Below are 12,395 nucleotides of genomic sequence, written 5' to 3' on the forward strand. Positions count from 1 at the left end.
CGGCTCAGGTAGACGGCCGTTGTTGACGGCGTGATATACACAAATTGACGTGTCTCACGACGGAGCCCATGACTTTGCCCGGAGATTCGCAGGATGATAGCTCCTCGGAGGTCGATGGGGTTTCCGTTCGCGGCGTGCATCCGCATGGAGGTGGGGACGAGCTCGTCTTCCGCGATTCCCAGCCGGCGCAACAGGTTTGTGCCTGCTAGACAACTCTGGCAGCCGGTGTCTGCGATGACCTGCTGCGTGATCGTGGTTGTCCGATTGGGGTGCTCCAAACCAAGACTGCTGTAGTCGGTAGGGTCGACCGACAGCTCCAGGTCGACGGTTGGTTGTGGTTGGCTGGTCTGTCGACATCAGCGCTGTGACTCGTCGTCGAACATGTGATGCGCGAGGGTTGCAGAACACGAGGCCGCATCTGTGTGAGTTGAGTCAGTATTTGGAGTGACAGTGTGATCGGTTATGCCGCACAGGGCGCCGAAATCATTGTCTTCATGCCTCGTGACAGCGCTGTCCCCAGTGACTGCGGCAGTCTTCTGTTGTCGGCAAACCTCCGTGAAGTGACCGCGACGGCGACAGTTACGGCACTGATGCTTGAAAGCGGGGCAGGGGGTGGCACGAACGCTGTGTGGCGCTTTCGCGCCGTGTCCCTCTTGGCCACAGTACTGACAGGCACCGGCATGGGTCGCCACATGGGGTCGCCTCTGATCCGGAGATGCAGGTGTGTTCTTGGCGCGACGGTACTGACTGCGGGCGGCAGCCATCCCTTGTGACTGGAGAAGACGCTGAGCTGAACGTTTACCGGTCTCTTTGGCTTCGATAAAGCTGATAGTCTCCTCCAGTGACATACGCTGGTTCTGATTTCCCAGCAGCTCCAGCTGGATGTCGCTGTCGTTGATGCCGCGCGCAATGATGTCGCGGATAACCTCGTCTTGGTATGATATGTCCTTACCGCAGGCGCTGTTGGGACACTGGATCGTAAAGTGGCACACCGCAGCCTGGCCTCGCAGACGGGCGGCGAAGGTTCGAATGGATTCGTCGGTGTCTTGGGTCATGTTTTGCAGCGCGACACGTGCAACCATAGTGTTCTCCTCGCGAACCGCCAAGCGGCGCATGGCTGCCAAGACATCTTTCTCGGGTTTCGTCGCTAGGCTGCCCCCAGACGCCCTGGTCAGGTCGCGGCGTAGGGCTTCATCGCAGCATTCCAGTAGTTGTAGAACGCAGTCGGAACCGGTGAGATGGACACCTTCCTTGTAGTCAGTCCATCTGCTGAGGAAGTAAGTCCACTCTTCGCTGGAGCCCGCGGCAGACACCTGTGGCCGGCGGACTTTGTCGGCCGTGAAGGAGACGGAGGGCCGCGCGTGTGAGGCGGCCTCGTGCATTCTCAGCAGCTGAACCACGACATTGGCGTCAGTGTCTTCGGCGATGCTGTATGAGCAGTCCTCGAAGGGGCATCTGGTGGCCGACATCCTGAAGTTCGTCAGTGTTGATGCTCTCTTTAACCCTATTCCTGGCGGGCTCCGCCGGGACAAGAAACTGGCGGGGGGGGGCCGATTCGGCCCCCCCCCTGAGATCTCGAGAACGAAGCAAGATAGCGACAAGCGGTAAACGGCATCGGATACGCACGGCCAAGATCTACAATTTTTACTAAGGTCATTTTCAGGTCAGGTCAAAGATGACGTCACAGGGGTCGAAAAAGTCAAAATGGCGGCACTAGATATGGAGAGAGTTTTTCTCGAATAACTTTCGAATTAGTCAAGATAGGAACAAACTAAGGGCATCATCGTGATCCTCTCGTCAATCCGCATCGAATGATATATATGTTGACCTCGAAAGGTCAAGGTCAAAGGTTGACCTCAGGTCACGTGACCTCGAGGTCATCATGTATATCATTCGATGCGTCTTGACGAGCTGAACACAATGAGACCATCCACGCGTCTGTATCTTGTTCCTGTACGGAGTTATTGGCCAAAAACCTTTGGTGACCTTTGATGACGTCACATGACCTCACAGCTGCCCAACAGCAAAACAGACCTCAAGGTAGTGAAGGTTGATCGTATATGAAGTCATGTATGGTATATGGGGCCATTCCGACGCGTTTTAGTGGTAAAAACAGGGAGTTGATTTTTCCCCCATTGACTTATAATGGGGAGGTCGCGAAATTGACCTGACCTTAGGTCACCGATATCAAAATTCCGAGATATACAAATTGCACATACTGGTACCCTAACTAAACCCTGAAGAGAAGAAATTGATCGGTCAAAAACTCTAGCTCTGGCGTGATTGCAAACTTTTCTGAGGTAGCGTCACCAAACCGCCTCTGGTGACCTGACCTGAGGTCAGATCAACTCAAAATTTTCAGACATGTTGCGTAGAAGCCTTTTAGGAAAAGTCAGAAAATTTGAGCTTCCTAGCTCAACGCGTTTGGGAGATATAACCAAAAAACCTCAGGGGGGGGGGGGCTCCTGAGGCCCCCCCCCCCCGCCAGGAATAGGGTTAAGAGTTACTCTTGTAACGTGTAATGATATGTGTGCCCAGCATAGATAGGCAAGTTGCACATTTCAATCATGTATTAATGTATTGAATGCTGGGCACACATCTGAAACAGAGACACACAGGTATATCAGCGTTATGCCCGTCTAGTAGCATTGTGGGGATTTGAGGTCAGTGCAGATTTTGACTGGCCATTTTGGGGTTTGGTGCATTTTTTGTGTTCTCTCAGCCCCCTTTGGTGTGAATTTTCGGGCTCTGTTTGAAGGGTTTGTGTCAATTTTGAACTTGGGAGTTGGGCCTGTGCTCCTTGGCGACCTGCGAGCCATACTCTGCAGTACTGGCCTGGGCCCATGAGCAAAGTAATTAAATATAGTCTGTTCAAGATTCAATATAATAAGTCTGCAAAACACATCCCAGCAATTGTAATTGGATCAGAATGAATTGTAGTGACCTGCATTTGTATTTTTGTTGTGTCTGTGAAGAATAATAAATATACCTACCTATTGGAAAAATCGTGGCCTTTCAGCACATTTGGCACTTTGGCAGAGTTGTGTGACTCTGATTTAGTGGCTCATGTGGAACGCAACGAGCTGCGGAACAAGCTTGAATAGCATTTTGCCTCAGCGCTATCTGCCAGAAACATTTCATCTGCAAAAATTTGCCTACAGGCAAGTCTGACAAATTTGTGGATTAACTGGGGACCTTGTAAGCATGCATATTAAATTCTAGCCCACCAGCTCAGCCCTATTCTCAGTTTCAGCATTCAGCATGATAACAGTTCTGATCAAGTTCTGATTGTCACCACTGAGACACCAATGGAGTCCTATGAAATTTTGCCTTTTTATTAGATTATTTGTAAGAGTTTCAGCTACATTTAGACCAAACGTTTCACTCTCAAAGATCTGCGACCTACCCCACTCGTCCAGTAGGATGCCTGGCGCGCAAACAGTCCAGCAGTGAGCTGCCAGCCGGCACGCAGGGCAGTAGCAGGCGGCGGCAGCAACGGCAACTAGTGAACATGTCTTGGACTGCATCCACGACATGATCTAGGCTAGCATCTATTCAATTTGTCCATGTACAAGTCCCACAGCTCCTGCGCGAGGTCGCGCAAGCCAGGGAACTGACCACCTCCAGCCCAGGCGTGGTTCACTGACTCGAGACATTTCAACTGACCAGTCAGAGTTCATGTTTTGCAACTTTTATCCAAGTTATTTGTAATTGTAATATTCTAAACTGAATTTTAGGCATGACTTCATTTTTCAAGAGCTACACAGAACACACCTTCCCTGTACAGCACGTCTCTATTGTCCTAACATTAGTCACATAGTTGCAAGAAGCGACTTGAATGCGGAACCTGCCTGTTTTGAAGCCCTGTTGTCTTGTTGGGTGACACTGCACAGAGGTAAGGATGGGGTGTGATTTTGCTGCTGTTTGTCAGGTGCAATATGTGTGTCAATGATCACAAAGTACTCTAAAGGTTTAAAAAATGCACAGCATGGCCTAACAAAGCACATTACCTAGGTTTTGACAAGCAGCGCAGCGACTGTGGTACAAAGGCCCAGTCCCATGCTCATGTTAGTAGCTGGATCTGCTCCCAGGAAACAAAGGTAAAACACTATTGACAGCTTTAACCCGCGCCCCGTAGGGCTACCGGCGGACCCTACCACCCGTAGGGGGGGGGGCGTTTCGGCCCCCCCCTAAGATCTCGGAAAGTTACCGGCCGATTTTCAAAATTCCAACGGCGTTCGATAGCCCCACCCGGGAACTACCTTGTGACCAAATTTCATTGACCTAGGTCAAACCGATGACGTCACAGGTCAGGTCAAAGGTCAGATTTTCACCGTTCACAGGCATTTCAAGAAATGTGTTGTGAAATCGAGTTAATTGGTAATTTATTGAAAACCATCGATGGTACATTGTTCGTCAAACACATACTTTGCTATCTGAGGTCACTGATACCAGGTCAGGTCACAGCGAGGTCAGGTCACCGGGGTCACAATATGAAAGTGTCGTGTGATACATGTTTTATGGTCCATTTTACATGACAAATGCGATTATGTGGGTTAGGCAGCCTTTGGGGCCAGCCTAGGTCACGTTTTGGTGAAGGTCAGGTCAAGGTCAGGTCAAATAAGGTCAAATTTCAAAGTTGATATTTTTGCATAAAATGGGTATCTATTCGATGCAGCTCGTCACGGGGAGTCTAATGGTGGTCTTTGTTTTGCTCTACGAGGTCTAGAACTGCCAAAAATTGAGTTTGAAAATTTGACGTCATCAATTTTGAACAGTTTTTTCGCTATAACTTGGCCAAAAAACGAGGTATCGATCTGAAATTCGGTATGTAGATAGAAGACGGTAGGTACTATCACATATATTCCGGTTTTTTTGAAACTCAAAAAACTTTTTGGATTTTTTGGCTAATATATCCAAAAAAATGTTTTTTTGATTTTTGGGGTTCAAAACTCAAAAATTTCAAAAATCCGAGATAGCAGTTTTGTAGCCCTGTCAATTCTACACCTTTTATGTTTTGATCATTTTTCTGTATCTTCAAAGCTGTAGGCCTGACAGGTCTTCTCGCGAAGGTCTTTACTCGGTCGAAAATGACAGAACATGACGTCATTCTGACGTCATTTGTGGCCAACCTATCATAGCCTCTGGAAAAATTTTTGGTCACAATGTGTAAAATTGATGCCCGGAGGGGTCCTGAAAGTTTGGTGGCGATATCTGAAGCGGTTTAGGAGATATCGACCGAAAAGGACAGGGGGGGGGCCGTTTCGGCCCCCCCCCTACGGGGCGCGGGTTAAGATGAAATCTGCAGGAAAACTAAAGGTCGCCGTCCACTGCACATTGGCATCCGCCGAAAGTAAGCGCGTAATCGTCGATAAGCGCGTATTTTCGGCGTTTCCTAAAATGACGCCGTCCACTGCACAAAAAGCATCGGCAGAGGTGCTGAAAGTACGCGCTTATGTTAGTATCAAGTGTTTTGTTAATATAGGGTGCGCAAGCCACCTGAAGTCATAGAATGATAGTAATTCTGTAGGAAATAAAAAATAAAAATATAAAAAAATGATTTAGCAGGTAAACCATGATGCAATAGATAAAAAAATAAAATCATTCGAAAATAAGCACGCGATATTTTTCTTAATACTCTTGGGTTAAATACGAAGCAAATACCGCCGTCAGGAAAACCAATGTAAACAAAACATCTCAGGTAGTACCTTTTCTTGTTATTGCTTCTATACTTTATATATCTTCTTGTTATTGCTTCTATACTTTATATATCGAGAATGGACGTCGGCCTAAGTTTGGCCCAAGCCGAGCTATTGATGATGGAGTATGATGAGGAGTGCCGTCCGAAACGTCGGCACAAGAGCTGGGTCGCTGACGTGAACCGCCGCCGCCGAGCTCGGGGGGAATTTTTCAACCTCGTACAAGAGTTGCGTACCAACGACCCTGAGCGGCACCGCACCTACTTCCGGATGACCCGCGACACTTTCGATCTCCTTCTTAGCAAGATCGGGCCAACTATCGCCAGAAAACACACCAACTTCAGAGAGCTCATCGACCCCGCGCAGCGCCTGGCCGTTACCCTTCGGTATCTGGCGTCAGGGATGGAGTTTTCGGCTCTAGCTCCCACGTACCGCCTGGGAGAGAAGACGGTCCGCGCCATAGTCTACGACACGTGTGCCGCGATCATCACCGCCGTCGGTCCGGAGGTGTTGGCCTCCCCTACTCGCCATACCTGGGAGAGGAGCGAGGCCACCTTCCGAGACCGGTGGAACTTCCCAAACTGTGTGGCAGCACTCGACGGAAAACATGTCGTCCTGCAGGCGCCAGCCAACACCGGCAGCGAATATTTCAATTACAAACACACGTTCAGCACGGTTCTCCTGGCCGCTGTGGACGGCGACTACCGATTCGTATACGTGTCGGTGGGAAGTGCCGGCAGGGAATCGGACGGCGGCGTATTCCGCCGCAGCGACCTGGCCGCCGCCCTCCGAGACGACTCTCTGCAGCTGCCGCCGCCCAAAGCCCTGCCCGGGACCAACACCATCATGCCGCACGTCATCGTCGCCGACGAGGCGTTCCCGCTCACCACCGCCATCATGCGGCCGTATCCCGGGCGTACAGAGGCAAGACTTGGAGTCCGAGCCACGGTATTCAACTACCGCCTCTCGCGCGCTCGTCGCATCGTGGAAAATGCTTTCGGCATTCTCGCACAAACCTGGCGGATATATCGTCGGCCAATGAACGTGAACGTCCAGCACGCCTGCAAGATCGTGCACGCCACGTGCATTTTGCACAACTTCCTCCACGCGGACGAAGTCGTCGCACTGCAGGGAAGGCCTGAACTCGACCAGCAAGATCGAGCCACCGCCCCGGCCGGGCTGGCTGACGCGCTCCACCGTCTCGGGGCCAACAACTACACGCGAGCTGCCGAGCACGTGCGCGATCAGTTCGCGCGCTACTTCGCCGGTGAGGGCGCTGTACCATGGCAGATGGAGCACGCTGTCTGAGCTGCAGTCAGCTGCGCTGCAAGTGCAGCTGTTCGCCACCTACGTCTGCTGGCGCTACAGGAGGACGTGGTTGCCGTCTAGGGCATGGGGAAGTTCTGCCGTCTGCGAGTCCTACGACGACGATTGTCTGCAGCCGCCGTGCTCTCCTGCCGGCGCCTTGCACGGCGCTCTTCGCTGTTCGGCGGCTACGACTGGAACTGCTTGTTACGTGCCCTTGTTACGTTTTTATCTATATTGTTACATGTTATCTGTGACTATGCAAGAGCAGCATTCCTTTTCTTGCGATCAAAAATATAATACGATGAGGTTCCAATGCAAGACGTTTATTTTAATCGCCCACATTTATTACGTTACAAAGATCAAACCGAATAAAACAAATGTAAAGTATGCAAAAGACATGACGAAATATGCAAAAAATAATCAGATACAACCACTCGTGATCAGATAAAACCACAATGCGTGTAATGAATTTGAACGGTAATGAATATGAATCAACACGAGTACAAAATTGATGTACAAATAAATAATTACGACGATTCTATAACCTAAGATAATGATGAAAAGCCGTAGCCTTATAATAAAGTTCAATGTATTGCCGAATATAATTAAACCAGAATGAGACGACAGTTTCGGGCGTAGCCCATTATTATCAAGTCTGACAAGTCCGGATTTGAAATTTCAAATCCGGAATTGTCAGACGATAATGGGCTACGCCCGAAACTGTCGTCTCATTCTGGTTTAATTATATTCGGCAATACATTGAGCTTTATTATAAGGCTACGGATTCTTATCATAATCTTATTAACAATAAGCCTGAGAAAAGCGCTTGCTAACATTATCAAACATAAGCCTAGCGATTCTATAACACATTAAAACAGCATTGATTTAAAGCAAAACAAATGCCGGGCCCTGTAGCTGTTGCAGGACTGGATATCACTTATTCCTCATATGCCGCAGCGTGGATCAGCTGCATGATTTGGATTTTAAGAAGGGACTTCTTCCTAGTTGCCACTTGCCTGATATCCTGACCCACCAAATGTCCAAAGATGGCATCATCGTCCTCTAGCCTCTCGACGGCTTGCTGCACCTGCTCAATCGCCCGCTGCAGGATCTCCCTGGTCCCTTCGTCGGCAGCCACCCGACGGGCACGCCGGCGAGGCCTCTGGGGCTGGACTTCGCCCTGCTCTGGTCGGTCAGCGGTCGGCGCCCGAGGAGCAGATGCCTCCTGCGCGCGATCAGCAGGCGGCGTGCGGGGTGCGGAGGCCTGCTGCGGGCGACCAGCGGTCGGCGCCCGAGGAGCAGATGCCTCCTGCGCGCGATCAGCAGGCGGCGTGCGGGGTGCGGAGGCCTGCTGCGGGCGACCAGCGGTCGGCGCCCGAGGAGCAGAGGCCTCCTGCGCACGATCAGCAGGCGGCGTGCGGGGTGCGGAGGCCTGCTGCGGGCGATCAGCAGATGGCTCCCGAGGTGTAGAGGCCCTCTGCGGGCCAGCAGGCGGCGCGCGGGGTGCGGAGTCCTGCTCCCACTCGTCGTCCACTGTCGAGAAAGAAGAAAAATTATCCATTTGCAGAGTCTGGAATCGACGACCGCTTTTCTCTAGTTCTTGTGTATAAGGTACATGATAATTTCGACCCTTGTGGGAAGGGGCATTTAATGCATTACCTTCGAATTCTGTTTTTCATCTTTAGTAAAAACAAGCATCAAGTTAGATAGAGCCATTAGTACATCAATCACACCTGCTATTTTCTTTCCGAAACAAGCTTTGGTATTTGTTGATGCTTTAATGGTCTACGGCCAACACACATCAAGTACGTTTGGATAGCCTACATACATAAAACCTTCGCTGTGATCTCAAGAACTCTAAATGCATAATACACATAATTAATATCTCCATCATACTGCATAACATACGTAGACATTATAGCCTTAGTAAGAAACTGTTAACTGACCTTCCGAGAATACGAGCCATGGATCACCAGAGTGTTCCTCTTCTATGTCAGGGTTCCCCTGAAAAAGAGATTAGCATGGCTTTGACCGTGGCGCTGAGTATACAGAACGGTAATCTGTGTACCCTCGTACTTTCAGTCCTGTTCCGCCTAAACGACATAACTAGTTACAAGTAAGTTAGACATAAACGCCCTTCTCTTCTCCACCTCGCCCAGCTGGCCGTCGTCGAACTTCACCCGGACCGTGTCACCTCGGCCGGCATCGATCACAGATGCTTTTTAGCGGACGCATATCAGGGGCGCCGCCTGGCCGTTGACGCCGTTGTGGCCGTTCTCCTGCTTGGACCGCTTCGCCTCGTCGTCGGCTGACGCATCCGAGGGACGCCGGGCCCGCTGTCGCCGCCGCAGCCGACACCCGGCGGCGGCCGTCCGTCGTGGACCATCGGCAGTGCGCCGGCCGTCCGGCTCTGTCGCTCCCGTCGGTAGACGGCGTTGTCTTGTTCCACGGCAGCTCGCAGCGGGCCAGGCAGGGCAGCCAGCGCCGACAAGCCGCCCGCCGCCCCCGCCACCGCTGCATCGGTCAGCCGGTACAGCAGCGTGTAGGCTGCCTCGGTGGAGCGGCGCGGCCGGCCCAGCGCGGTGGCCGCCGGCACCGGCACCGCTGACGTATCGTCCAGCCGCCACCAGCCGGTATCGTCCATCCCATCAATACCACCGCCACCGGAGGCGCGACAGAATGAGAAATAGTGGCCAGCGTCTAGCGAATGGCCCGCGTGGACTATCACTGCATACAGCCGGTACTGGGCGGGCGGGCCGGTGGCTAGCGGCACTGTCAGCCACTCGGTGAGCTCCACAGGGGTGAGAACCTTGCGGCGTGCACCGGTGCGCCGGTCAACCGCGAACCTCATCAAGGAGACGACCAGGTTGGCTGGCGGAGAGAGCAGTCGCAGCTGGCGCTCGGCGTCCCGCAGGCCGGTGCACTTGGTACAGTAATACTGGTTATCACCGCACAGTCGTTCCGGCGTCAGGTAGTCGAGCAGCAGCTGCGATACGGTTAGCTCGATCTCTGTCTGGTTGTCCGTCGGTGGCGTGTCCCGCCAGCCGACCGGCCGCGGCGCGGGGCCGAACGCCGGCGCAGTTTCGGCTCCCCCGGCGCCCGCGGCAGCTGCCGTCAGTGACCGTGTCACCGACTCCGGCAGAGCCAGGTGCAGGTCCGTCACGCTGTTCTCGTGGCGCGAAGCGCCGCCGCACGTGAGACAGGTGAACGTAGTCTCAGCCCGTCCGGTCAGTAGCCGACGGACCAGGCCGGCGGGCGGCTCCTCAGCTCCGGCATCGCCAGTACCGTGCTCACGCACCACCTCGCCCTGCGCCTGGCCGTCCGGATCAGTCTGCTGCTTCCCGCCGGTGTCCGGTGACTCTGTGGGCTCCCCCTCCGCGGCAGTCCGCTCCGCCCTGTCTCCGGCCGGCTCTGCCATCACCACATCGTCGCTGGCCAGGTCAGAGAGCTGCACCGGCGGCGATCTCCCGCCGGCCCGCGCAGTGTCGCAGGAACGGTGCCGGCGCCGGGACCGCGGCCGCTCCATCGCCGCTGCTCCCGGCACGCTGGAGTCGTCTCTGGTGCGTGCGGCGGCAGCAGCTGGAGGGACTGGCGGCGGGACCGCGACCGGTGCGGCAGGGGAAGCTGCCGGAGACCGCTCCTCCTCATGCAAGGCGTCCAGAAAGCATCGGAGGAACTCTGAGCAGTCGTGCTGCCGGCCCCGCTCAAAACAGGGCGGCAGAGCGGTCCGCTGGAACTCGCCCGGGCTGTAGACGGGCCGCTCCGAGAACGCCAGGAAAGCGAACACTCGCTGTAGTGCCGCCAGGTGCGGGCGGGAGGGGGACGGCCGCGCTGCCAGCACCTCGCCGCGCAGCTGATCTGAATGGAACAGCGCCTGTAGCACGGTGTTCATGAAGCACGTGTTCCCAAGGTTGACCAGGCCGCGCCGGTAGCACGAGTTGCCCAGGTTGATCTCAGTCGGAGAATCTGCCTTGGGCGGCGTGGCTCTTGTGCTCCTCTTGCCGCTGGTTTCGACCTCAGGCGCACAGCTAGCCGATGGCGTAGCCGCCGTTACCGCGTGGCTCCGCGGCCACCGGCGCGTCGTCCCTGGGTTGCTCCCAGCGGTGGAGGCAGCCCTGCGGGTTTGGCCTGCTTGTTCTATGCCAGATTGGGGAGCGGTGGCGAGGACGGAGGCCGCGTTGCCACGAGCGATGGCCACGGACAGCCGCTGTCGCAGCCACTCCGTCTCGCGACGCTCACCCGTGCAGGTTGCCAGGCGTCTCCCCAGGTCCTGGACGAAAGCGGCGGCGGCCGGACCATAGACACCGGTTGTCTCCAGTGCCACCGGAACAAAGCTATACCTCCTGGCTAGGTCCGCATAACGCTGCCGCTTTCGCTCTTCGGCTTGCCTTGCAGCTGCACCCGGTTTCAGTGCGGACTCCACCGCTATGTGGTCGGCGAAAGTGTCGACGCAGGTCGCGTCCCACGTCAGACACTTGCCCTCGCGGAAGGGGAAGACGGTGATGCCATCCGGTCGTCTGCCGTCGCCCCGGTCGAGGCCGACTGGCTCCAGAATGGCGGGAAAGCCAGCGCCGGAGAGAGCGCGACGCACCACGTCGTTCAAGTGGGCATGACGCGAGTGGCGACCCGCACTTTTCTGGCAGGAGAGGCCATGATGTCCCAGCGGGGTGACGGGGCGCGCACACAGACGGCACCGATGCGGCTCGCAAACCGGGGCGCCGAGTCTCAGGGCCACAGCGACGCGGACGGTTTCGTCGTCAAGGTGAAGCCCGAGACTCGGCACCGGCACCGCCTGGATCCAGGCCGCTGTGTGCGGCTGGCCGGCGGCGATGAGCCGAGCTCGGTCGATCTGGTTGGCTGGTACCAGTAGGCGACTTTGGACCACCGTACAGGCGACGGTGTCCCACGCGCGCTGACTACTGACCAGCTCACCGTCCGGCAGCTGCTGTCGGTCCACCCCTGTGCGATGAAGGAACGCGCTGACTGCGGTCTCCAAGGTGTCTGAGAGTTCATCAGTCACACTCGGACAGATGGAACGGATGAGGGGGCGTGCTGCGTTTACCGACGCAATGTACGCTGGTAGCGCCAGTGCCTCGACTGACCGGATGCCCAGGCCGCCGAACTTCACTGGAAGCGACGCCTGCTCCCATGCCGCAGGGTTTATGGCCACGTTGCAGACCGCTTCTAGTGTGCTGCGCACCATTTCGTCAGTAGCCTGGAGTACGTGTGGGGCTTTGAACGCCGGTGCGGAGCGCAGCAGGTACGTCAGACGCGGTGCCGATACGTGGTGCGCCAAGAAAAACACCGCAGTGTGGCTGTCTAGCTCGCGCAGCCGGGTGCAAAGGCGTTGCACCATAGCAGAGGCTGCCTCCCCTGCTGCTCCTATGC

At 54.8% G+C, this 12,395-nt stretch overlaps 1 protein-coding gene across 1 annotated transcript; it reads left to right on the forward strand.

Moving 5' to 3' along the window:
- Positions 1–5,819: 5,819 nt before the first annotated feature.
- LOC122379550 (protein ALP1-like) lies at positions 5,820–7,007 on the forward strand. Its single transcript, XM_043361839.1, has one exon. The coding sequence runs from the start codon at positions 5,820–5,822 to the stop codon at positions 7,005–7,007; it is 1,188 nt and encodes a 395-aa protein (XP_043217774.1).
- The last annotated feature ends 5,388 nt before the right edge of the window (positions 7,008–12,395 follow it).

This window comes from Amphibalanus amphitrite, unplaced genomic scaffold (genome assembly GCF_019059575.1).
Source record: "Amphibalanus amphitrite isolate SeventyFive unplaced genomic scaffold, NRLGWU_Aamphi_draft 000008F_arrow, whole genome shotgun sequence".
Classification (NCBI taxonomy): Eukaryota; Metazoa; Arthropoda; class Thecostraca; order Balanomorpha; family Balanidae; genus Amphibalanus; species Amphibalanus amphitrite.